Source organism: Vipera berus (assembly GCF_964194415.1).
Source record: "Vipera berus genome assembly, chromosome: Z".
Lineage (NCBI taxonomy): Eukaryota > Metazoa > Chordata > Lepidosauria > Squamata > Viperidae > Vipera > Vipera berus.
In genome coordinates this window covers 66,099,361-66,127,353 of record NC_138205.1, presented here as the reverse complement: position 1 = coordinate 66,127,353, position 27,993 = coordinate 66,099,361, and the positions used below count along the sequence as shown (strand labels likewise).

The window sequence follows — 27,993 nt, the reverse complement described above, 5'->3', positions numbered from 1 at the left end:
AGAAGGCAAACTATCCTTCTTCCAATATTGTCCCACCAGTAACCGTGCTGCTGTTATCAAGTTCAACATCAGATTAATTTCTTTAGTATCACAATCTACAACAATACCCAATAAAAACAATTGTGGAGAAAACTTTATCTTTCTCTTAAAAATCTTTTGAATGTTCCACCAAATTTTAATCCAAAAAGCTTTTATATTTCTGCAAGTCCACCACATATGAAAATAAGTAGCATCTAAACAACCACATCTCCAGCATTTAGACTGTAGGTTAGGATACATGTTAGACAACTTTTTGGGATCCAAATGCCATCTATAAAACATTTTATAAAAAAAATTCTCTTAAATTTTGAGCCTGAGTAAATTTAACATTTCTAACCCAGATTACCTCCCAAGTATACAATGGAATTGGTTCCTGTATGTTTTGTGCCCACTTTATCATACAATCTTTAACTAATTCCGTTTCCGAGTCCAATTCAATTAAAACATTATATATCCTCTTTATATGTGCATGATTTAAATCTCTAATTTGTTTTACTAAGTTTTCATCTGTAATTGTAATGCCAACCTTCTGATCCAGCTTTCACCTAGCTTTCAGTTGGGTGTATTGGAACCAAGAGTAACTTATGTTTTCTTGTTTTAACTCATCTAATGATTTAAATTGCCAATTATTCCCTTCCAATCTAAGTAATTCCTTATAGGAAAACATATCCAAACTCACTCCTATAGATACACCTTCTATCGCGTGTCCGGGAATTCCCCAAATCGGTATTTTATAATTTAACTTATAATAATACTTTTTCCAGACACACAGCAAAGCACTTCTAAGAATATGAGATTTAAAAGCCCTGTCTACCTTTTTATCATAAAGCAAATATGCATGCCATCCATATACCAAATCCCAACCCTCAAGGTGGAGTATTCTTTTATTAGTTAAATTAAGCCAATTGCTAACCCATGTCACGACCACCGCATCATAATACAATTTCAAGTTAGGCACCTTGAGTCCCCCTCTTTCCCTAGCATCTTGCAGAATCTTAAATTTAACTCTTGGTTTCTTCCCCACCCAGATAAATTTATTAATACCCTTCTGCCATTCATCAAGGTTGGCATCCTTTTTCAATATAGGTATCATTTGAAACAAAAAAAGAAACTTCGGCAAAACATTCATTTTAACAGCTGCGATTCTGCCCAATAGAGATAATTGTAATTTTTTCCAATTATTTAAATCCTTTTGTATCTTCAACCATAGTGTTTCATAGTTATTCTTATATAATTTGCATTTGAAGCTGCAATATACACTCCTAAATACTTAACCTTTTTTACTATTTCAAAACCTGTTAATTTAATTAACATTTCCTTTTCACTCATAGACATATTCTTAGACAATATCTTAGTCTTATTACTATTTACCTTAAACCCTGAAACCTTGCCATACTGAGTTATAATTTCCATCAAATCTATAACCGATTGTATCAGTTGAGATAATGTCACAACCAAGTCATCAGCAAAAGCTCTCAATCTATAATCATTCTGTTTTATTTTAATTCCCTTTATCATAGAAGACTCTTGAATTTTAATTAATAAAATCTCTAACATTATTTTTTTTTATTTTAATTCCATTTATATCCCGCCCTTCTCCGAAGACTCAGGGCGGCTTACAAGCTTAGCAGTAGCCTTCATTCTATGTATATGCCTGCTTATTAGGGCTTTCGCCCCCCCCCCAAGCAGCATTGTTACAAAGTCAGCTTAATTGCCCCCAACAATCTGGGTCCAAACAACAATGGTGATAGGGGGCATCCCTGTCTTGTACCTTTTTCAATTTTAAACATCTTTGTTAACCCCCCATTAATTATAATTTGTGCAGTTTGTTGTTGATATACAGCTTTAATAGAATGTAAAAATCCTTCTCCAAAATTCATTTCCTCAACAACTCTAAATAAAAGTTGCCAATTCAATTGATCAAAAGCTTTTTCTGCATCCAAAAATATCAATACTGCAGGAACTTGGTTGTTCTTATCCAAATATTCAAGCAAATTTACAATTTGTCTTACATTATATTTCATATACCTTCCAGATATAAATCCTGATTGATCACTATGAATCATTTGCTTTTAAACTTGCATTAATCTATTAGCCAATACTTTAGCAAAGATCTTATAATCTATATTCAAAAGCGATATAGGTCTATAATTTTTAGGTTGAGTAAGGTCTTGATCCTCCTTTGGAATCAATGATACAAAGGCTGTCCTCCAAGATGGAGGAACTGCTCCTCCAGTCTGAATTTTATTAAACAACATCTTTAAAGGTTCAATCATTTCAACCAACAATGTTTTATAATAAATTGCTGTTAATCCATCTGTTCCCGGGGCCTTGCCCACTTTCAACTGTTTAATAGCTAAAGAGATTTCCTCTGATGTTATTAAGCAGTTCATCTCAAGTTGTTGTTCTTTTGAAAGCCTAGGAAAATGTGCTTCCTGTAAATATTTATCTATATCTAAAGCTTGTATGTTTTCTCTAGAATATAATTTCGAGGAAAAATCTAAGAAACTCCTCTTAATCAATTTTTGTTGATAGACTTCTTTTCCTTTATATTCTATTTTATCTATAGTACGTAATTTCTGTTTCTTCCTTAACTGATAAGCCAACCACCTACCAGGCTTATTAGCATTACAAAAGGCATTATGCTTAGCATAACGCAAATTAGTTGCTACTTTGTCATCCATTAACATACTAAATTGATCTTTCAATAAATGTATCGAGGTCCTTAAATTATTATCCAATGGGTTCAAAATAAAATTTTTCTCCTTAGATTTAATCTCTTCCTCAAGATCTTTACGTTTTTGCATTTGCTTACGCCTATAAGCATTATTCATATAAATCAAGACCCCTCTCATGTATGCTTTACTAGCATCCCAAACCATTCCCATCAATGTACCTTTATGCATATTTATAACAAAAAATTCTTTCAGATGTTCTCTACAGTTCTGCAAAAACACCTCATTTGTGAATAGGTTTTCATTCAATCTCCAGGATCTTCTATTATCATCTTCAGCAAAGAACTCCAACCAAACAGGGCTATGATCCGACAATGTCCTAGGAAAAATCTTAACATTCTTAACCCTAGAGAGAAGATCAGTAGTAATTAAAATAAAATCAATCCTAGAGAAAGATTTATGTCTATCCGAAAAAAAGTAAAATCTCTGTCCTTCATATTCCTTTCCCGCCATACATCTCTTAGCTCCAAATCCTCCTTCAAATCAAAAAAGGCTTTGGGCAATTTCGAATAATTAGAAGGGTTTTTAGAAGATCCCCTCCTATCTTCAAATGAGTCCAAAACTCCATTCCAGTCCCCCATCATAATAACAGTTTTATAATCCAATTCGATTAGTCTTTGATGTAAAAATTTAAAAAAAACTTTTGCTGTTGTTGATTTGGAGCATATAATCCAATAAGAAGAACTTTCTTTCCTTGTAACATCAGTTCAATAATAACATATCTCCCTTGTTTATCCGATTCAATTAATCTAGCCGAAAAATCTTGTCTTAGATAAATGACCACTCCAGCCTTCTTGTCCAGAGCACAGGCTGCAAAATGTGTTCCCAGCCGGGAATTAACCAAAAACTTTTGGTCCTTTAATGCAATATGAGTCTCTTGTAAGCAAACAATATCATTTTTATGTTGTTTCAAGTAGTAAAATACTTTCTTTCTTTTCTGTGGTGAGTTTAAACCATTAACATTCCATGTCAGGAACTTCACCATCTCTGGTGACCAGGAGCCTTTGGAACATGACCTGAAGATCACCTGTTGCTCTCTTCGGGCGTGCTCCTCCCACGGGCTCTGAAACAGCCGCATCTTGCGTAGATAAACCAAATACAAGCTTCTGTTTTTGCTCTTTTTCCTTACGCTTGTATGCAGCCCTAGTCATCCTCTGTTCTCTCGGGTCCTCCTTTAACACCAAACTCTGCTCCATAGTCTCAGCCTGTTGCATCTCCTCAAGAGGCAGTGACATTGCCCCTTCACTCAACTGTTTATCTTCTTGTCTTACTTCTGTTCTTTTAACTCGAGGAGACAGTGGTGAACCTGCTTTAAGGACCTTAGTATAAAAATATTTCGCTTTTGAAATTGTGTTCAACCTATACCTCATCCCTGCATGATTCACCACAATTCCAATGGGTATTTCCCATCTAAACTGAATTTGTTGCTTCTTAAGCTCATCAGACAAAAAGGTGAAGTCTTTCCTTTTTCTAAGAATTATAATATCTTGGCCTGCAATTTGGAATCTTTCACGGTAAAAAGCTTGGATGATTGCATTTCTAGTTGATCTCCTGGAGAAGTAAATCACTACATCTCTAGGTAAATTTTTCTGTTTAGCAATCCAGGAATTAACCCTAAATGTTTTATCCATCTCTTTAACTAATTCTTCAGGTTCACATTTCAAGACAGGAGCCACTGCTTGCGCCACTTCCCATTTTCATTGTAGCTTGCCCTGCAGCTTGTGATAAAGGTGAAGAAATGGCACTTTTAGAAATTGGAGGACCTCCCCCACGCCTTGCAGCCATCTCTTAAGTTTCGAGTTCCTCTTTCTTCTAGCAGAATCAAAGTTCAGAAAAAAAAGGAAGTGGGAGAAAGAGTAAAAGTTTTTCTCCCAAATTCCTTATCCTTCAATAATAATAAAAAAGGGCAAACTCTCAAATACACAAAATCTGGTACTGGTTAGAATCAGTTGCAAATTGTATCTCAAGCTATGTTACAACTTTGTAGCAACTTTCCAAAACTGTTCATACAAGAAAGCAACATTCCAGTGCCATTTTTGCTCCGTTTCAATCAGCTTAAAGCTTGAAGAAGATAATGAATCTGAGTTAAAGTTAAAATCCAACTTGAAAATTCAAATCCTCCTGTTTTGCTCTGCCTGCTTCTCAGAGAAAAAATACTCACAGTCCCATCTAAGCAGCAGATGTAGTTGTTGCGTCTGGTTCCATTCCCTTATGGAAGTGAAAGCATCCTGGGAGCGGAGAAAGCCTGGGCTCCGAGGGAACTCACCCTATCAACCCCAAACTAAATGAGGAATTGACAGGGGAGCTCTACCTCTACCCAGACAGGCTCGTCTCTCCCTCTTCTCCCGAGGAAGAGACTTCAGTGCCATGGAACAGCTGATTTTCACTGTCTCCTAGCGCTTAATGCTTCCCAAGGTTGGGCGGCTTCTGAAACGCCGCCATTCAGCGTGGCAGCGCTACCGGAAGTCCCTGCTCCCTTAGTCTTTAATAGATTTGTGATAGAGAGTGCGATTTGCACAAATGAGGGAATGAACTGCCAGTAAAAATTTGTGAAACCTAAAAAAAACCTTTGCAGCTGCTTTCTAGTATGAGGAAGATCCCACTATAGCACAGCTCATACTTTCTCCAGGTCCATTTCGACACCCTTACTGGAAATGCAGTAACCCAAATAGTCAAGAGCACAGTTTATTCAATACTGCTCTACATCAAGATGTCATCAAAGTAAACTAAAACCCCTTTGTAGAGTTGCTCATGCAGAACTTCATTAATTAATTACATAAACACAGCTGGGGCACCTTGCAATTCAAAAGGTATCAAATAATCAAAGCTAAAGCTAAATCTAAAGCAGTTAGCAGTTAATACTCCATATATTAAATTCCAGTTACGGGGAATTTAATACATGGAGGCAAGGGAAGACAAAGGGTAAATTCAAAGAAAAGTGAGGAAAATGGGACTTTGGGAAGTGATTCATTTTAATGGATTATACACCTAGTTCAGCTACTTTGGTGTGCTGAAAAAGGTTTGCTTATTTTGAATAAAAAAAGGAATAAAGTAAAAGAAAAATAAGAAAGAAAAAAAGAGCAGCTTAACTTATCAGGACTCCTTGTTTTTACCATACCCTTGATGTTTAAGAATTATTTTTATAATATCTTAGTTAAAGACAGCTAGTTAAAAGAAATAAAAATAAAGAAATAAAAATAAAAATTATTCCTTTTGTTTTTGTTGGCAAAGTTGATTTCCCACTTCTCCAGTTTTGTTCTAAATAGCTAAAGCATAAATCCAAATCAACAAGGGTCCTTTTAAAATAAAGCCAGAGCATTATGTATAAAAGCTAACATATGATGAATCATAACTATAATTTTATTTAATATTTATATTTATAAAATATTAATTTCAATTTCACTTGATTTATGAGATAGAGTTGGGACAGAATTATATGAGAAATAGAAATACTAGGAATTGAGACTAACAATTAAGAGGAAAGCTCACAGCAATGAATCACATGCTAACATTTAGGGATAAAAAATTGCTTGCCAAATTTTATTCAAGAAAATCCAGATAATATCCATTTTTTAAAAAGATCTATTATTTCAGAAAAATAAGTACAATCTTTTGAATTGCTATTTTTATGCATCAACAAGCTTTAAATTGTCCATCAAATAAAATATTTTGTTTATCTTGTGTAATTTTAATATTTTTCTCAAAAGTTCCATCTACTTGTGAAGGATTATTCCAATCTCCTATGAAACATCAATTTTCATGAGAAAAGCTCATTCGTCTTTCTATAATTCCTTTATAGAACATTGCTTTATACTCATTTAAAGCATACATTCCAAATATCAGATTTTTAACCCCATGGAAATTAATTTCCATCCCAACATATCTACAATTTAATCAGTCAATAGAAGTTGGGAGTTTATTTTTTCAAATAATGTTTTTTTTTTGTTAATTTTTGAAGGCCTGCATTCACAGCATTGAGTTCTTAAAACTTCACAAAAATAAAAATCATTACGCTATGTTTTTCACAACGCACAATGGATTTTATTGATGGGGTTAGGTTTGTCATTCCATTTAGAGTTATGGCTTTGCAAATCCTGATCAAAACTTTCTTGATAAGGCTAGATTTGACATGTCATTTTGGTTATGATCTTGTCTGTGCTGCATCCCCTGAGGGAAAAGAGTCCTGCAGATCATATCTGGGGAGGAGATTTATGCATGTCATATCTCATGTAGAAAAGTATTACATCAGGAAAGGAGGAAGGATGGATTCTGATGTGACCTTATATAACTGATTAAACAAAGTTGCAAGTTTCCCTGGTCTGATCTTTTGACTGTATTCTTACAATTATGCTAGCAAATTGAGGAAAAATATGAGAACACATGTATATGAAGTCAGGCTTGTGGAACAAACATTTCTGAATTTTATTCAGGGCACTCTTATACTTTTTATACTATTTCATTATTAAACTCAGCCAATGTGAAATATATTCATTATGTGGATTTTATTTATTTATTTATTTTGCTTTTGTTATTTGAGATATTGCAGGAACTTGGATTTTTAAGTATTATATTCTCAAAATACAAATTTGTGTTCAAAAGTGATAGAGCAATAAACCCATGTAGAAATCTATAAAATTTCATGCTTTTTTTGTTTTTCAGAAAAATGTGAAGAACCTTTGGTCTCCAGCTTAGCACCCTCCTTCTTCAGCAGTTCATCATCTCTGTCATCTACATCAAATAGCTATTCACCAGGGTTTGCCAAACTAAACAAACGAGGAGGTAGGACTTTTGCTTTTAAAACTGTATTGTATACTATATTATTATATACTATTTATTTATTTAGGTATACTCTATATACCTATCCACACACATACACAAAACTCATACCAAAGTATACTTTTTGCACTGTAGGACATTAAATTACAAATAAAAAACTATAAATGGCAACACACAAAATCTCAACTGATTAGCATAGCCATTTAAAAAAGGAACATAAAACTGAAAATTTCTGTTATGAGAACGTCCCCAGAAACATTGTTGTTTTTTAAAAAACATGGTTTAATTTTATTTGCAAAAGAAATAAAACAAATATTAACAGTTTATATAAGTATCCATTTCTGAAGATAATCTGGATAGATCTTCAATCTAGTATTTCATACTTTAATAAAATTGACTAACTAGTAGCAGAGGAGGGTATGCAAGTGAATTGTCTTGCCTATCATGTTGTCCTATTGTAGTTTGTTCCTGGAGATGACCTCCTTCCTACTCAGTATTTCCCAACTGAACCCTTGAGACATGGTGTCTAAATTTTGCCCACCAGGCAGTGAGGAAAGCGAGTGATCTACTATTGGAGTGTTTTTCTTTGAAGCTACCAGCCAGTGCTTTGTCAGTAATAAGAACATAAGATGGGACCCCACCCTCTCAATAAAGGTAAAGTTTCCTCCGCACATGCGTGCTAGTCATTTCCAACTCTAGGGGCCGGTGCTCATCTCCGTTTCAAAGCCGAAGAGCCAGCGCTTGTCCAAGGACGTCTCCATGGTCATGTGGCCGGCATGATTGGATGCCAAAGGTGCACGGAATGCTGTTACCTTCCCACCATTGTGGTCCCTATTTTTCTACTTGCATTTTTACATGCTTTCGAACTGCTAGCTTGGCAGAAGCTGGGATGAGTAACAGGCGCCCACTCTGCTATGCAGCACTCGGGATTCGACCCGCCAAACTGCCAACCTTCTGATCGACAACCTCAGCGTCCTAACCCACTGAGCCACTGCGTCCCATTTAATAGTAATGTGGCACATTTATCCAGTCCAAATTCAGTTGCAATACTCCATGGCAATATATATGGAGAGTGTTGAGCATGATTCCATTTCAGATGGTGCTTCCATGCAGCTTTCTATGCAGTTTCAGATAATTGTAAATGAGATGGGATAACCTGGTATTTGATCACTATGGCCTGAGTTATTCAGTATTGTTGACTGAGGAATTAGTACAATGACAAACATTACTGATGATAATGAGTCTCCTTAGAAGATTCCTCTTTTGATATTAACCTCCCCCATTCTGTCATCATTGACCAATAACCTTGTTTTCCATTGTGCTATTGATCTTTGCACAAAACTTCTGATGTTTCTACTGACTTCTATTATTTCTAGGCATTTGATTATCCAATCATGTGGCAGGGAATCAAATGCCTTCTTATAATCAGTTTACATTACATGCACTACATATAGTTTTCCTTGTATTGTAGTTTTCTAGAATCATTGTACCAATTTAGTTCCTCTGCTGTTTGGGTGGTTTCCTTTCTGCTCTGGGGACAAAAAAAAGTTTGTTTTCAACTAGATGTGTTGGACTGCATCAGCTACCATACCAGTTATTAATGAGAAAATTGTTAGTAAGCAAGTAATTTGACTGTAGTTGCCAGGGGCTGCGCCTTTGGCTGTATATTTCATTAAAAGATAGATTTTGCCAGGTGTCAATTTCATCTCCTTGCAATATGTTGGATTGGATTGAAATTGGAGATTTTGTTATAATTAGAAAATTGAGTTTTATATTTGCTTATTTTCTTGGCTATAGCTGTTATATGTTGATTTATTATTTCCAATGCTTCCTTGATCTAGGTCAGAGGTCCCCAACCTTTTGGGCAGCAGGGACTGGTTCCGTGGAGAGAGGTTTTTCCATGGACCAGAGGGAGCATGGTTTGGTGTGCTGCTGCATCTCATGGATGGGGTTTTGCTTGTTTTTGCAGACCAGTTGCTGGCATGCTGCAGACTGGTACTGGTCCATGGATCAGGGGTTGGGGACCTCTGATCTAGGTGATATTTCTTGATCAGGTATTCTTTGGTCTTGTTCTTCAGTTTCTTTTTCTTTCATCTGTTCTAGCTGACTTATGTCTGATCTCTGCTTATTGATCTTATTTTTCAACCAGAACTTCCATTTTGGTGGTGCACTGTTTGATTCTCTTTTTTCTTTGTTGATTTTGCATCCCACACCTTCAGTTATAATGCAGCTGTACTGTATGTTAGTTGTTGTTTTGCAGTGAACTGTTACTTGCATTTCATATGACAGTATTGACATCTTTTAATTCTTGTGCTAATTCTTGTTCTTTGGAGCAAGCTTTAACTCAAACAACTTATCCTGTTGTTTTTGTACTGTGCTAGATGTTCAGTGATTCTTTATTTAAATTCTTCTACTTCTACAGTTAGAGGGCTTTGTTCTTTCTGAGGCAAAGGAAAGGGTGCCTGATTTTCAAATGAAAACAATTGAATAATTATGTTGGATTTCTCTACATCCAGGTCCCCCTGCTTTGTCTCTACCTTTTCAATTACTTTTGGCAAGGGTTTATTTCCTTTGCCCCAATTAGTTATTTACTATTCTTCCAATTTTGCTTCTGTGAACACTTTCTTTTATATTTTTGATGTTGACATTAAACATCAACTATTCTTCCAATTTTGCTCTGTTATTTCTGGTTCTGTATGTAGTTCTTTCCAAAACTGGTGCATTAATTTCAAATATCTTCTTCTTGTTGATCTATAATAACAGGTTACTTGTTTGTTTTCTATCACTGAATATTAGCTGCAGACAAACACCTTTTCTTCCAGTAGTTCTCAGCCAGCAGTCCTGAGTCCTGTAGCCCATTTTTCACCAAATTTTCAGGAACTCAAACACTTAGCATGGTGCTTGTTGACCTGGGTGATGACCGAACTGGTATGGGTTTCTGTAATTTACATGTAACTATTTTTTTTTCTTTTGAAAGAGGCATTCTGACTCATCTAGTGAGACCTATCTTCTAGCATAGCTCTCATCTTCCTTAGAGCACAAAACCCCCACAACCATGTCAGGGTATTGCCTTGCTGGAGGACAGTATGTTTGGACAGTTTCCTTTCTGCTCAGGTGGAAAGAGCTTTTTTTTTCAACTAGATGTTGTTGGACTACATCAGCTATTATACTTGTTATCAATTTCAAAGTTGTTGACAAGCATATATTTGCCCTGTAGTTCCTTGCCCGTTTGTTTGGATCTTTTATTATCGGATAGGTTTCGCTAGTTGTTATTATTTTTTATTATTATTCATTATATTATTAGTTAAAATAGTATTGATTAAATTAGTTTCAGATAATAAATTTTGGGGGATGAATAACCTGGAAGTTCATGAAGTAGAAATACCTATAGCAAAAGCACTTAAACTTATATACTGCTTCACAGTGTTTTATAGCCTCTCTAAACAGTTTACAGAGTCAGCATTTTGCCCTAACAATCTGGGTCCTCATTTTATACTAACTTTGGAAGGATGGAAGGCTGAGTCAACCTTGAGTTGGTGAAACTCAAGCTGCTGACAATCAGCAGTTGGCAGAAATTGCCTGCAATACTGCATTCTAACTACTGTGCCCCATGATAATTAATGAGCTGAAGAGTTGTGGAACCTTTGTTCTGGAGTTACCAAAGAAAGCCTTGTAGCAAGTAGAGTAGATAAGGTTTTATCTTATAAGGAGTGGTAAAGAGGAAAAAGCTATTTCCTTAGGAATATAGCAGTTTTAGCACTTCACTGTGCTGTAGTGAAGAGAAATAATGGGATTAAAATTAAACTATTTTTCTTTCCAAACAGAAGAGTGCAGATATTATCCATATTTCAGCCTTCACAATTAGATGTTGATTATTATTAATAATAATCATATTTTCTTTTTTAAGTAGTCTAGTATGCTGCATCTGTGTCAAATTATTTTTTTATATAAATGACAGATGGTGTAATAATGCCAAGGTGGTTTCAAGTCTGTGCTCCCCAGATATGGAACTTGTGACCATCAAATGCAGACCCTTCTATCTGCCTAGAGAATTCTCTGTTACCAATATCACAGCTGTGTATATCCCCCCTGATGCAGAGAAGAGGCCCTGAAGGCTCTCTGTCATGCCATCAGCGACTTACAAACTACTCATCCAGAGGGTGCATTTATTGCAGTGGGAAACTAACCAACTGGATTTGAAAGCTACCCTGCCACATTTCCATCAATATGTGGACTTTGCAACCAGAGGGGACAATACACTGGATCTTGCTTATTCTAACATCAAGAATGCTTTCAAAGCTATCCCCCACCCTCACTTGGGCTCCTCTGACCATCTCTCAGTGCTGCTTATTCCAGCATATAAACCTTTATTAGTCAGAGTGAAACCTACAGTAAAGCAGGTGAGTGTTTGGACAGAGGGAGCTATAGAAGCATTGCAAGACTGCTTTGAGTGCACAGATTGGGGCATGTTTAAGGAAGCAGCTACTGATAACCAACATACAAATGTTGAAGAGTATACCACCATGGTGTCTGCATATATCCAAAAGTGCATGGATGATAACTGTGTCCTGAAAAGCATTGTTGTGAGGGCAAATGATAAACTGTGGATGACTTATGAGGTCTGCAAGATGCTGAAAGCACGGAACGTGGCTTTTAAATCTGGTGACATGCTGGCACTTAGAACAGCCAGAGCAAATCTGAAAAGTGCCATAAAAGATGCAAAGCAAGCCCATTGCCAGAAAATTCAGAACTTTTTTCAAGACCGTACAAACACCAGGCGAATGTAGAAAGGAATCCAGACCATTATGGATTACAAGGCGAATCCACCGAGATGCAAGGATGACATGGACTTACTAAACAAACTGAATGCATTTTTGGTAGATTTGAGACATCAAATAGCACTCCTGCTAGGAAATCTGTGCCCCATCCTGATGAGCAAGTGCTAAGCTTTGATGTCACCTCTGTCCAGGAAACACAAAGGAAAGTTAACATTCGGAAAGCAGCAGACCCAGATAACATCTCTGGACGTGTTCTTACAGATTGTGCAGATGAGCTGGCTTGTGTTCTCATGAATATTTTCAATCTCTCATTGCAGCAGGCAGTGGTCCCATCATGTTTTAAGATGGCCATCATCTTGCTAGTGCCAAAAAAGTCCACAATTACAGGCCTCAATGATTATGGTTGCACTGACATCCACCATTATGAAATGCTTTGAGAAGCCGATAAAGGACTTTATTGTATCTAGCCTCCCACCAGCATTTGACCCATGACTGTTGTGCTAGGTTTGCCACCAACCATATTGTAAAGTTTGCAGATGATACAACAGTAGTGGGCCTTATTCATGATGACAAGCGTTGTTTGAACAGGGTCAGTAAGTTTATCTGGGACACTACTCATCCTCTTCACAACCTGTTTTCCTTGTTACCTTTTGGGAGGAGGCTTCGTGGTAACCATAGCAGAACATCCACATTCAGCCATAGTTTCATTCCATACAGCATTAACCTTGTGAACTCTCAGGCTTCTTCCTTCCGTTATATATTCAAGTTGGACAGTATTTAATATTTTATTGTTATGTATATATAGGGGTGTGGGTCTATACATATGTTGTATGTAGTATGATTTGGGGGTGTCATGTATGTGTCTCACTTTGAGAGCGGGCAACTAAATTTCATTTCTGATGGTTGCCATTGTGCCCACAGTAAAAAATGACAATAAAGATTATCTTATCATATCTTAACAGGAAAGGACTGACAAAGCCTCCTAATTATGGAAGGAAATATGATGAAAAACTGCTTTAAGCTTCATAGTGGTTGTGTGCGTGTATGTGTTCTTATGGAGGTCTCTCATTGTGGAATATATGATTCAGACTAAATAAATGTCTGCAGGGCAATAACATACAGATTCTTAGAAATTCTTTGAGACATTTCATAAATTATTTCTTCAAATATTCTATTGGATGTTGAACACAAAGAAATTATAAAATCAGACTTCCTGTTTGGCAGCCATCGAGATAGCCATCGAGGCAGCCATCGAGACTGGGAAAAGCTGGTGCTCGGCTTTCCAGCTTGGTTTTTCTTCGTCTAGTGACCCTTAAAGGGTCGGAAAGTTGCCCTGGAGGGGCAATGAAGGAGGAGGAATACTTCAGGAGCTCAGATCAGGGGGCACCCGATCAGAGCAAACTGTAGGACCCTCTGGAAAAACGAAGGAAAAGGCTGTTAAGATCTACCAGCCATAGTTGTCTCCAACAGGAAGGAAAATGACTATTAATCAGTGAAATTTCAACTGCGTGCTAAAGCTGGGTGAGCAAGATTTTCTCTTTCCTTCTCCTTGAGGATTATAAATGTTGAGCCCCTGATGGAAAAGGGCTGGAAAATAAAGACCCCCAGAAGGTTTAAAAGCGGCGAGTAATTATAATAAGAAATACTCATGTGTGTTTGTTGTTTGTCAACTTCAGTTCAGCATTTAACACAATCATTTCCCTGCATCTAGTAGACAAACTGGGCCCCTTAGGCTTAAACACTCATTTCTGGAACTGGATTCTTGATTTTCTTACTAACAGGCCCCAGTATGTGCGAGCTGGAACACCATTTTCTTGAGCACAGGTTCTCCTCAGGGCTGCATCCTAAATCCACTGCTGTTCACCCTGTTGACCCAATGTCAATGCAACTAACATCAGTTCTTGCTTTGACAACTTGTGGAGAGGCAGCTTTGCTCCTTTAAAACTTGTGTGAGTTTTAGAGTTAGAATTAGTTGATGCTGGGGGGAGTAGAAAGAATGTCTCTCAAGGCTGTTTTGAAATAAGAGAAGATAAGAATTTGGTGGGTTGTTTTAACAGGAGGGAAAGCTTACAATTCAAACTAATTGGAGAATTTGATTTATAATGGGTAATTAGAGGGAGGAACTGTGCTTTGATACTGAGGGCTTAGGGGAGGGGAATCCAGATTTCGGCTTGACCATGTACATGCCAAAGCTATGCTCTTTTGATTAAAGACTCCTTAAGGTAAACAATGCCTTGAGGTTCTTTGAAGAATTGCATCTGTTGGAACCTTGACACCCATGACTATTGTGCTAGGTTTGCCACCAACCATATTGTGAAGTTTGTGGATGTAAGGAGGTTGCGGGTTTGGTGAACTGGTGTAAGCAGAACAGCCTAGTTTTAAAGATTGGAAAAACCAAAGAGATCATTGTTGATTTCAGAAAAAGCAGGCAAAGCCCCACTCCTCTGTGCATTAATGATTCACCTGTGGAGATGGTTACCAGCATCAAATTCCTGAGTGTGCAGTTAACAAGTAGGCTGGCTTGGTCGCTCAACAGCATGACACTGGTGAAGCGGGCACAGCAGCACCTGCATTTTCTTCATCACATGAGAAAAGCACATCTTCCTTCCCCTGTCCTTCCCACTTTCTACAGAGGGATGATCGAGACCATCCTGTCATACAGCATCACAGCCTGGTTTGGAAGCTTCAGACAGGAAGGCACTGCAGAGAGTGGTGAGAATGTCTGAAAAAAATATTGGCAGTTCCCTCCCTTCCATCCAGGACATAGCATATAAGCGTTGCTTGAGCAGACTCTGCAGGATTGTCTGGGACATTACACATCCTCTTCATGACCTGTTTTCTTTGTTACCTTCTGGGAGGAGGCTTTGTAGTATCTGAAGCAGAACATCCAGATTCAATCACAGTTTTGTTCCATACAGTATTAACCTTGTGAACTCTAAAGTTTCCTCCTTCCTTTATGTATTCATAATATTTATATGTTACTTAAATGTAAGGGCATAGGTCTATACATATGTTGTATATAGTATGTTTAAAAGTGTGTTATCTAAGTGTACACTTTGAGAGCAAGCAAATAATTTTATTTTTAATGGGTGCCATTGTGCCCACAGTAAAAAAAATGACAATAAAGGCTATCTATCTATCTATCTATCTATCTATCTATCTATCTATCTATCTATCTATCTATCTATCTAAAATGGTATTAATACTTCATGTTATCTTGATTTTATGCCTTTGTTTATACAATCTAGGACTGTATTAGCTTTTTTGGCTGCTGCTGCACACTGCTGGTTCACATTCAAGTAATCATCTACTAGGACTCCAAGGTCCCTCTCACAGTTACAGTTTTTGAGCCAGATTTTGCCTAATCTGTACTTATACCTTTGATTTTTCCTGCCTAAATATAAAACTTTGCTTTTCTCAAAATTAAAATTCATTTTACCAAGAAATAGGTTGTAAAATACTTTGTCAAATACTTTACTGAAATCTAACCATACTATATCCACAACATTTCACTGGTCTACTAATTTAGTCACTAGTTGACTAAAGTGAAGATTGGTTTGGCATGATCTGCTTTTAATAAACCTGTGCTGGCTGCTAGTTATAACTTTGTTTGTTTCTAGTTGTTCACAGATCTATTTTTTATTATCTTTTCCAGGATCTTCCCAGGTATTGATGTTAGACTGATTGGTCTGTATTTTCCTGGGTCTGTTTTTCCCCCCCTTCTTGAAGATGGGAACCACATCAGCCCTTTTCCAATCTTCAGGTACTTCCCTGGTGCTCCAGGATATGTAAGAGAATATATGATCAACATATGATCAAAGATAAAATCCCTCCAGAATGTATATGGGCCAATATAAAAGGAAAAAAGGGACATTGCCATAGGTATATATTACAGGCTGCCAAACCAATCAGAAGAAATATATGAACTCTTTGGCAGCCAGTTAAAAAATGTAAGTAGGAAGCACATAACAGTAGTAATGGGAGACTTCAACTATCCAGATAACAACTGGGAGATGAATTCTGCAGAGAGTGGGAGATCAAACAAATTCCTAACCAAGCTAGCTGACAAATTTGTCATCCAAAAGGTGGAGAAGAGAACTAGAAGTAAAGCTATACTGGATCTAATTCTTACTAATAGTGTAGGGATAGAGGAAGTTGAAGTTGCCAGGACCTTGTGTGAAAGTGACTGTGTCATACTAGAATGCAATATAATGCAAAAACAAGCAATAGAAAATAATCCAACCAGTGTCTTAAACTTCAAAAGAACTGATTTTAACAAATGCAAAGAGAATCTAGGAAAGATTTCATGGATGAAAATGCTAAAGGGAAAAACAACTCAAGAAGCATGGGAAACTCTAAAAAATATGATTATAAAGCCCAGACCATCACAATACCACTGAAAAAGAAAAACAAGAAATTGAAGAAGAAACCAGCATGGCTGCAAAAAGATCTCTCTGACAAAATGAAAGACAAAAATGAAATTGTAGGTTCACTAAAGAGAGAACATGGCAAGGAAGTAACAGGCAATAGGGAGAAAGCAGAGATGCTTAACTTATTCTTAGCATCAGTCTTCACAAAAAAACACATTGTAGCCCAACATACCAAAAAACTACAAACTGGAAACAAAAAAGACATATTAGAAACAAAAAATAAAATAAGCAAGAAAATGGTAAGAAAATACCTATCTGACCTTGACAAATGTAAATCAACAGGACCTGACAGATTACATCCCAGAGTTGTGAAGGAACTGGCAGATGTTATCTCTGAATCATTGCACCATATCTTTCAAAAATCCTGGAGCACCAGGAAAACACCTGATTGGATGTGTTTCCCATCTTCAAAAAGGGGAAAAAATGGATCCAGGAAACTACAGAACAATCAGTCTAACATCGACACCTGGGATGATCCTAGAAAAGATAATGAAAAAACAGATCTGCGAAAAACTAGAAGCAAACAAAGTTATAACTAGTAGCCAAGAGGGGTTTGTTAAAAACAGATCATGCCAAACCAATCTCACTTCATTCTTTGATAAAGTGACTAAATTAGTAGACCAGCAAAATGTTGTGGACATAGTATACTTAGATTTCAGTAAGGCATTTGAAAAAGTAGACCACAACCTGCTGCTTAGTAAGCTAGAAAAAGGTGGGATAGGCAAAAATACTATCAGATGGGTCTGTAGCTGGCTAACAAACCATACTCAGTGAGTAGTCCTTAATGGTACTTCATCCACATGGAGAGAAGTAAGGAGTGGAGTACCACAAGGCTCCGTTTTAAGCCCAATACTCTTCAATATCTTTTTTTTATTAAACAGTTATACATTTTAAACATAAAAACCCATCCCTCCCTCTCCCTCCCCCCCCCCAACTTCCCAGAGCAAATACAGGGTATTAACCCTAACAATCTTAAACTATAATATGCTAACTAGCTATAATAACACTTTAAGTCCTATCGCACTTTAACTCTCCTTAAAAATAACTAAATAATAACAAATCTTATAAATCTAATACTTATTCAAATGCTAAATGAAACTTTTTAGTCCCATATTTATTCTGGATATAATCAATCCATTTTCTCCATTCCAAAATATATCTTTGTTGCGACTGATCTTTCAAATATGCTGAGATTTTAGCCATTTCTGCCAGGTTCAAAACTTTTAAAGTCCATTCTTCTATAGTAGGCAAATCCTCCTTCTTCCAATATTGCGCTACCAAAAGTCTTGCTGCCGTTATTAAATTCAACATCAATTTAGTTTCTATAGCAGTAGAGTCTATAGTAATACCCAGCAAAAATAACTGTGAGGAAAACTTTATCTTTTTCTTAAATATCTTCTGCATATTCCACCAAATTTTAATCCAAAAAGCTTTTACTTTTTTACAAGTCCACCATACATGATAATACGTTGCATCATCATAGCCACACCTCCAGCATTTAGGCTGATAATTTGGATACATAGATGCCAATTTCTTAGGATGTAAATGCCATCTATAAAACATCTTATAAAATTTCTCTCTTAAATTTTGTGCCTGTGTAAATTTTACATTTCTGACCCAGATTGTTTCCCAAGTATCCATCATTATTGGTTCTTGAATATCCTGGGCCCATTTTATCATGCAATCTTTAACAAGTTCCGTTTCTGAATCTAATTCTATCAATGCATTATATATCCTTCTTATATGTGCAGGACTTTGATCTCTAATTTGTTTAACCAAATTTTCATCTACTATAGAAATACCAATTTTCTAATCCTGTTTCCATTTAGCTTGTAACTGCCCATACTGGAACCAAGTTTGTACTATCTTTTCTTCTTTTAAAATATTAAATGGCTTTAATTGCCACACATTTCTTTCCAATCAAAGAATTTCTTTATATGTAGTCACATCATGCTTAAATCCCACATTTATATTTTCTATCGCATGTTTAGGTATTGCCCAAATTGGAATTTTAAAATTCAACTTATAATGATATTTTTTCCAAACTCGCAACAGGGCATATCTTAATATATGTGTCTTAAAAACATTATCCACTTTTTTATCATACAATAAATAAGCATGCCAACCATATAACAAATCATATCCTTCAATATTCCGTAATCTCCCTTGTGTTAAATTAAATCAATTACTAATTGATGATAATGCCGCAGCCTCATAGTATAATTTAAAATTGGGCATTTTAAGACCACCTCTTTCACGTACATCTTGCATTATCTTAAGTTTAACTCTCGGTCTCTTCCCTGCCCAAACAAATTTATTAATACCACTCTGCCATTCCTCCAAATTTGAACCTTTTTTAAGTATAGGTATCATTTGAAACAAAAATAAAAAAATAGGTAAAACATTCATTTTCACTGCTGCAATTCTTCCCAATAAGGACAATTGTAATTTTTTTCAACTATCTAATTCTTTTTGTATTTTTAACTATAACAATTCATAATTCTTTTTATATAATTTCGCATTTGAAACTGAAAGATAAACCCCCAAGTATTTAAACTTTTTTATTGAAAAGTTTTAAAATACATTTCTGAAACATATACCCCATCTACCCCACCCCTCTCCCCATCCCTCCCATCCCAACACCCTACCCCAGACTTCCCAGAGTATGTAATACAGGGTATTACATCATACAATCTTACTCTAAAATATTCTAATTACTATAATTACTCTTTAAACCATATCGCACTTTAACTCTCCTTAACCATAGAAAGGAAAAATAATATAGCCTCTAATTACAATAACTAATAACTATTCAAATGCTAAATGATACTTTGTAGTCCCATATTTGTTCTGAATAAAATTAATCCATCTTTTCCATTCCACTATATATCTCTGTTGCGAGTGATCTTTCACATATGCCGAGATTTTAGCCATTTCTGCCAAGTTCGAAACTTTCAAAGTCCATTCTTCAATAGTAGGCAGGTCCTCCTTCTTCCAGTATTGCGCTACCAAAAGTCTTGCAGCTGTTATTAAATTCAGCATCAATTTGGTTTCTATAGCAGTACAATCAGTGATAATACCCAACAAAAACAATTGTGGTAAAAATCTTACCTTTTTGTTAAAAATCTTCTGCATATTCCACCAAATTTTAATCCAAAAAGCTTTAACTTTTTTACAAGTCCACCATACATGATAATATATTGCGTCATCACAACCAGATCTCCAACATTTTGGCTGAAAATTTGGATACATACATGCTAATTTTTTTGGATCTAAATGCCATCTATAAAACATTTTGTAAAAATTCTCCCTTAAATTTTGTGCCTGTGTGAATTTAACATTCCTAACCCATATTTTCTCCCAAGTATCCATTATTATTGGTTCTTGAAAGTTCTGGGCCCATTTTATCATACAATCCTTAACCAATTCCGCTTCTGAATCAATTTCTATCAATGCATTATATATCCTTCTTATATGCGCTCGAATTTGATCTCTAATTTGCTTTACCAAATTCCTATCTGATATTGAAATACCAATTTTCTGATCTTCTTTCCATCTAGCCTGTAACTGCCCATACTGAAACCAAGTTTGTACTATTTTTTCTTTTTTTAAAATATTGAAAGACTTCAGTTGCCATTCATTCTTTTCCAATCTAAGAATTTCTTTATATGTTATCACATCATGTTTAAATCCCACATTTATATTTTCTATTGCATGTTTAGGTATTGCCCAAATAGGAATTTTATAATTCAACTTGTATCAATATTTTTTCCAAACTCTCAACAAGGCAAACCTTAATATATGTGTTTTAAAAACTTTATCCACTTTTTTATCATACAATAAATAAGCATGCCACCCATATAACAAATCACACCCTTCAATATTCAAAACTCCTTTGTGTTAAATTAAACCAATCACTAATTGACGATAATGCTGCCGCCTCATAATATAATTTAAGATTGGGCACTTTGAGACCACCTCTTTCACGTACATCTTGCATTATCTTAAATTTAACTCTTGGTCTCTTCCCTGCCCAGATAAATTTATTAATACCTCTCTGCCATTCCTCCAAATTTGAATCTTTTTAAAGTATAGGTATCATTTGAAATAAGAATAAAAATTTAGGTAAAACATTCATTTTCACAGCTGCAATTCTTCCCAATAATTTTCTCCAACTATCAAGCTCTTTTTGTATTTTTGACCATAAAATTTCATAATTATACTTGTATAATTTAGTATTTGAAGCTGAAAGATATACCCCCAAATATTTAACCTTTTTAACTATTTCAAATCCCTTTAATTTTTCTAAAGCTACCTTTTGTTCTATAGCCATATTTTTAGACAATATCTTAGTTTTTTGTCTATTTACCTTAAATCCAGAAACTTGTCCATATTGTAAAATTATTTCCATTAAATCCAAAACTGATTGAATTGGTTGACTTAACATAATAACCAAGTCATCTGCAAACGCCCTCAATCTATAATCTTGATCTCTAATTTTAATTCCCTGTATTTTCTTTGAATCACGTATTTTAATCAATAATATTTCCAATGTTAAAACAAACAACAATGGTGAAAATGGACATCCCTGTCTTGTACCCTTTTCAATTTTACAAACTTCTGATAAGCTACCATTAATTATTATTTGAGCTGTTTGTTTTTGATATATAGCCCTAATAGGTTATAGAAAATTATCCCCAAATTGCATCTTCTCTAACACCTTAAATAAAAATTGCCAATTCAATTGATCGAAAGCTTTTTCAGCGTCCAAGAAAATCAGCACTGCAGGAACTTGGTTATTTCTTTCTAAATATTCTAATACATTTACAATGTGTCTCATGTTATTTTTCATTTGCCTACCACTTATAAATCCTGTTTGATCAATATAAATCATTTGTTGCATAACCTTCATCAATCTATTTGCTAAAATTTTAGCAAATATCTTGTAATCAGTATTTATTTATTTATTTTATTACATTTATATACCGCCCTTTCCCGAAGGACTCAGGGCGGTTTACAGGGTGATTAAAAAACCAAGATACAAAAGTTAAAATCAAATTTTAAAAAATTATATTTGTCCCTGCATAAATAAAACCCCAGTTAAAATAAGATTAATCCTCAGCCTGGGCCAGAGAGCTTGAAGAGCCAGGTCTTCAGGTCCCGGCAGAATGAACGGAGGTCGGGGGCAGTCCTCAGTTCCACTGCAGCTGGTTCCAAAGGGCAGGCGCCCCCACTGAGAAGGCCCTATCCCTGGGTGTCGTCCGCCGGCAATCTCTTACCGGTGGCACCCTGAGAAGACCCTCCCTGTGGGAGCGCACTGGACGAAGGGAACTTGATGCTGGCAGCAGGTGTTCCCTCAGATATCCCGGACCCAAGCCATTTAGGGCTTTATAGGTCATCACCAGCACCTTGAATCTCACCCGGAGGGCAACTGGAAGCCAATGCAGCTCGCGGAGTAGAGGTGTTACATGGGAGTATCGGGGAACCCCCATCACAACTCGTGCGGCCGCATTCTGCACCAGCTGAAGCCTCCGAGTGGTCCTCAAGGGCAGCCCCATGTAGAGAGCATTGCAGTAGTCTAAACGAGAGGTCACGAGCGCATGAGTGACTGTGCATAGGGCATCTCGGTCCAGATAGGGTCACAACTGGCGCTCCAGGCGAACCTGGGCAAAAGCCCCCCTGGTCACGGCTCCTATATGGTCTTCAAAATTGAGTCGTGAATCCAGGAGGACGCCCAAGTTGCGAGCCCTATCAATGGGGGGTAACACCTCACTCCCCATCGTTAGAGATGGAATAGTCTGGTTAACCCAAGATGCCGATATGCACAGCCACTCAGTCTTGGCGGGATTGAGACGAAGCCTGTTTCTCCCCATCCAGACCTGGACCGCCTCCAGGCACCGGGAAATCACGGTGAGGGCATCGCTGGGTTGGTTCGGGGTGGAAAGAAAAAGTTGGGTATCATCAGCGTACTGATGATACCCCACCCCGAAACCACGAATGATCTCACCCAGCGGCTTCATATAGATGTTGAACAGGAGGGGCGAGAGAACTGACCCCTGAGGGACTCCACAAATGAGAGGCCTCGGGGCGGATCTCTGCCCTCCCGTCAACACCAACTGCGAACAGCCCAGGAGATAGGAGAAGAACCACCGTAAAACGGTGCCTCCCACTCCCAACCCCCTGAGACGCCGCAGTAGGATACCATGGTCGATGGTATCAAAAGCCGCTGAGAGATCTAATAGGACCAGGACAGAGGAGCAACCCCTGTCCCGAGCCCTCCAGAGATTTAACAACAATATAGGTCTATAATTTTTGGTTTGTACAGGATCTTGATCTTCCTTTGGAATCAATGTTATAAATGCTGTTTTCCATGATGGAGGTACCTCCTCTCCAGATTGAATCATTCTAAACAATTCTTTTAAAGGTTACACCATCTCTAATTGTAAATTTTTATAATAAGTAGCAGTCAATCCATCTGTCCCAGGTGCCTTTCCTACTTTTAATTGTTTAATTGCTAGAATAATTTCTTCAGTGGTTATCAATTGATTCATCTCTTCCCATTGCTCTTATGTGAGCGCTGGGATTTTCACTCCTTGCAGATAACTATCTATGTCTACACCTTGACTTTTATCCCTTGCATACAACTTCGAATAAAATTCAACAAAGGCCTTTTTAATAAGATTTTGCTGAAATACTTCTTTACCCCTATATTCTATCTTATCTATATGACAAGATGTTTGTTTTTTCCTTAATAAATAAGCTAACCACCTGCCAGGTTTATTTGCATTATTAAAAATATGATGTTTAGCATATCTTAAATTAGTTGCCACCTGGTCCGCCATTAACATATCAAACTGACTTCTTAACAAATTAATTGATTCTTTTAGCTTCTTATCAGATGGATCCATAGTAAAGGCTTTCTCTTTCCTCTTTATTTCCTCCTCTATTTCTTTACGCTTAAATTCCATTCTACGTCTATGTTTATTATTCAAATATATCAAGACACCTCTCATGTAAGATTTACTTGCATCCCATACCATTTCAATAGAGGTGCCTTTGTGCATATTCATAATAAAAAATTCTTTCATCTGCTTTTTACATTCTTCCACTATTTCTACATATCTAAATAAATTTTCATTTAATCTCCATGATCTTCTATCACCATTACCCTTATCCAATTCCATCCAAACTGGACTATGGTCCAATAAAGTTCTTGGACATATCTTGATCTTCTTAATCCTAGAAAAATATCATTAGTAATCAATATAAAATCAATCCTCGAAAAAGATTGATGTCTGTCAGAAAAAAAGTAAAATCCTTTTCATCCGTGTTTCTTTCTCTCCAAATGTCTCTCAATTCCAAATCATCTTTCAAATCAAAAAAAGATCTAGGCAATCTAGCATGATTAGGAGTATTTTTAAAAAATCCTTTCTTATCCTTCTGTGTGTCCATCACACCATTCCAGTCTCCCATTAAAATACAAGACTTGTAGTCCCATTGAACTTTTGATATGTAGCAATTTATAAAATTCTTCTTGTTGTTGATTAGGAGCATATATTCCAATTAAAAGTATTTTCTTCGCTTCAATCAAAAGTTCAATAATAATATATCTTCCTTGTATATCTGCTTCTATTAATTTGGCTATCAAACCCTTCTTCACATATATTACTACACCATTTTTCTTCTCTGGAGCGGATGCAATAAATTGTGTACCCAGTCTCAGATTTATCAAATATTTCTGATCAGATGCACGAATATGCGTTTCTTGCAAACATATAACATCATTTTAAAATTGTTTCAAATACTGAAATACTTTCTCTTTTGTTGTGAATTTAATCCATTAACATTCCAGGTTACAAACTTTGTCACCATCTTTTGCGACTTGAAGCTTTCGGAGCATTTCTTGCAGATCCATAAGCATGTGCCTCTTTGGCCTAGCCTCTCCCACTGCTTCACTAGTGAATTCCTGACTTGTAGTTATAGAAGACTGTTTCTGTTGTTGTTGTTGTTGTTGTTGTTCCTTACGTCTAGATGCAGCCCATGTCACTCTTTGAGTCTTAGATTCTTCTAATAAAACCAGGGGTTGCACAGTTTCCAAAATTTGCTGTACTTCTTGTACCTGTTGCTCTCCTTCTTCTTTCCCTCCTTTAACTTCTGAAGATGGCGGTGAACCTGCTTTCAATACATTAGAATAAAAATCACGTGCTTTCAGGACTGTATTAAGACAATATCTTATTCCAGCATAATTCACCACAATCCCCATTGGTATTCCCATCTGAACTGAAGCTGTTGTTTTTTTTAATTCATCTGCCAGAAAAACAAAATCTTTCCTTTTTCTCAAAATTCTTGGGGGAATCTCTTTCAGAATGAAAACCTCTTGATTAGCCACTTTAAATCTATTATTGTAAAAAGCTTGAACGATCTCATTTCTGATCTTTCTCTTTGTAAAATACACAACCACATCCCTTGGCAGTTTCCTTTGCCTAGCAATCCAAGAATTAACATGAAATACTTTATCTACAAAAAAATCTTCCAGTTGAATTCCCAAAATAGGTGCCAGAGCATCCACCAACATCTCCTCCAGATTTTCCTGTGGGTATTCTTTTAAGCCTCTTATCCTCAGGGCAAACTCCATATCTCTATATTGTGTCATAACCACGTCATCATCAATTTTGTCCAATTTATTCTCAACTTCACACATTTTAGCCTCCAGCATTGTTTCACTTCTTCCACACGTTCATCCAGACTCTCAATACAACCTGAGAGCCCTTGAAATGCCATCAAAATGTCCTCCCGTATTTCCTTATTTTTTTCTTCAGTACGTTCTGCCACCTGCTCAGATATTTTTTCAGACTGAAGTTTTAAAGCATCTTTTAAAGAATCTTGTAAGTCTTTTAAAGTCAGTGGAGGTGCAGCAGCTGCAGCAAGTAACATCAAAGATTGAATTCCAGATTGCTGAACAGGTGATGCCCCCGGACTTTTAGAAACAGGATTTCTAGGCGGTTTGGAAGCCATTTTAGCACCTAATTAACTTTCTTTACACACTTTCACTTTTCCGCCCCACTTGCAGTTGTAATTTAAATGTTAAATATCCAAGTCTTATAGTCACTTTTAAACAGCTCCAAAATTTAACAAAATCTTAAAGTTCTGAGAATCCACTTTAGATATTCCTCCTCAGTATCCAAAGAATCACTTTCACTTTGAGAAGAAAAAAAAGACACTTTCAATTCTTGTTACAAAGAATCACTCAGGCGCTATCTTTCCGTCCTTTTTAAAACAATCGTTGAAAAGGAAAAAAGTTGAAGTTCCAGAGTTTTATTTATTTAGCGTATGCCTGGTCACACACAGAATTAAAAGCACTTCCAGAGTTAAAGTCTTATACTTGCTGTTTATATTGCTCCTGCATCCGCTCCACCTGCATCAATTACTCCAGAAAACAAACAAATCCAGCAGGAGTGGATTCAGCATCTTGTTCTGCTTAAAAGCAGAAAAATCCTCCGATCCGGAGTGTTTTTGGGCTTCGGGGGAGCTCTCACCCTTCAAGCCCCAGAATAAACATTCTGGGGCTCTAGGGAGCTCTACCCCTACACAGAGACTACCCTTCCCCTCTTTGCCCAAGGGGAAGGGTTTTTAAGCCGTGGAACAGCTGATTGTCAGCTGCTTCACGGCTTTAAGAAAATCGGAAGGCTGGCGGTCAATCCCGACTGTCCATGACGCTGAAGCGCCACCCGGAAGTCCATCAATACTCTTCAATATCTTCATAAATGACTGAGATAGAGGAATAGATGGGGAACTCATCAAATTTGCAGATGACACTAAACTGGCAGGAATACCCCACAAGAAAAGCTCAGGATCCAAAAACATCTTGACATATTTAGCTCCCTATCCAACAAAATGACTTTAAATGTGGAGAAAAGCAAAGTTTTACATTTAGATAGGAAAAATCAAAGTTATAAGTATAGGTTAGGCAAGACCTGGATCAAAAACAGTAACTGTGAGAGGGACTGTTATATCTTTGGTTCTTTAGGCATTAAGTGAGAGAAGGTGTTGAAACAGCAAACAAGTTTATTAACTCAGAACAGAAGCAAACTAATGGCTGCTGCACAGCTATTTATACGGTTGGCCTCTAGGTGGTGACCAATAGGTTTAAAGTAGCAGTTTCCTGTCCAAAACCTAATTATCAGCCTGGAGAAAGCAAGTCTGGCTCAGTAACAGCAACCGTTACATAACACAGAAAAAGTAGGTCAGACATTAAGCAAGTGATTTTAAACAGAAATTGCCAATACATTACACGGACCTTGGAGCCTTAGTGGATGATCACTTGAATATGAACCAGCAGTGTGCAGCAGCAGCCAAAAAAGCTAATACAATCCTGGGTTATATAAACAGAGGCGTAGAATCAAGATCACATGAAGAATCAAGATCACATAAAACCCTAGTCAGATGACACCTGAAATAGTGCAACTAATTTTGGTTACCATACTACAACAAAGATGTTGAGAAGTTTTTGGAAACAATTCAGAGAGGAGCAACTAAAATGACCAAAGGCCTGGAGAATAAAACATATGAAGAACGGTTGCAGGACTTGGATTTAGCTAGTCTAAAAGAAAAAGAAAAAACAGGGGTAACATGATAGCAGTATTCCAGCATTTGACAGGCTGCCACAAAGAAGAGGGGGTCAAATTATTCTCCAAGCACTAGAGGGCAGGACAAGAAACAATGGTTGGAAACTGACCAAAGAGAGAAGCAACCTGGAATTAAGGAGAAACTTCCTAACAATCAGGACAATTAACCAGTGGAACAGCTTGCCTTCAGCAATCATGAAGGTTTTTAAGAAAAGACTAAAAAGTCACTTGTCTGAAATGGTATAGGTTCTCCTGCTTGAGCAGGGGGCTGGACCCTTCCAGTTCTATCCCATCCCATCCCATCCCATCTCATCCCAACCCATCCGATCCCATCCCATCCCATCCCATCCAATCCTATCCTATCCTATCCTATCCTATCCTATCCTATCCTATCCTATCCTATCCTATCCTATCCTATCCTATCCTATCCTATCCTATTCTATTCTATTCTATTCTATTCTATTCTATTCTATTCTATTCATGTATTCATTGTAAGGCTGATCTAATGGAAACATTACGATTTTTGATAATACATTGGTTTTATTCTCATATCCCTAATAATAAAATGGAACAGAAACCATAAAATAACCAAATGAAACAGAAATCATAT

At 36.6% G+C, this 27,993-nt stretch overlaps 1 protein-coding gene across 1 annotated transcript in view; it reads left to right on the top strand.

Annotated features, from left to right (window-relative positions):
- CNTNAP2 (contactin associated protein 2) overlaps positions 1–27,993 on the top strand; it is a gene marked incomplete at its 5' end in the record, with an annotated part of 1,513,027 nt that overhangs the window by 491,802 nt on the left and 993,232 nt on the right. The window contains one exon of the mRNA XM_081344134.1: positions 7,434–7,553. Coding sequence (XP_081200260.1) covers positions 7,434–7,553 — 120 coding nt within the window. The remainder of the gene's footprint in view (positions 1–7,433; positions 7,554–27,993) is intronic.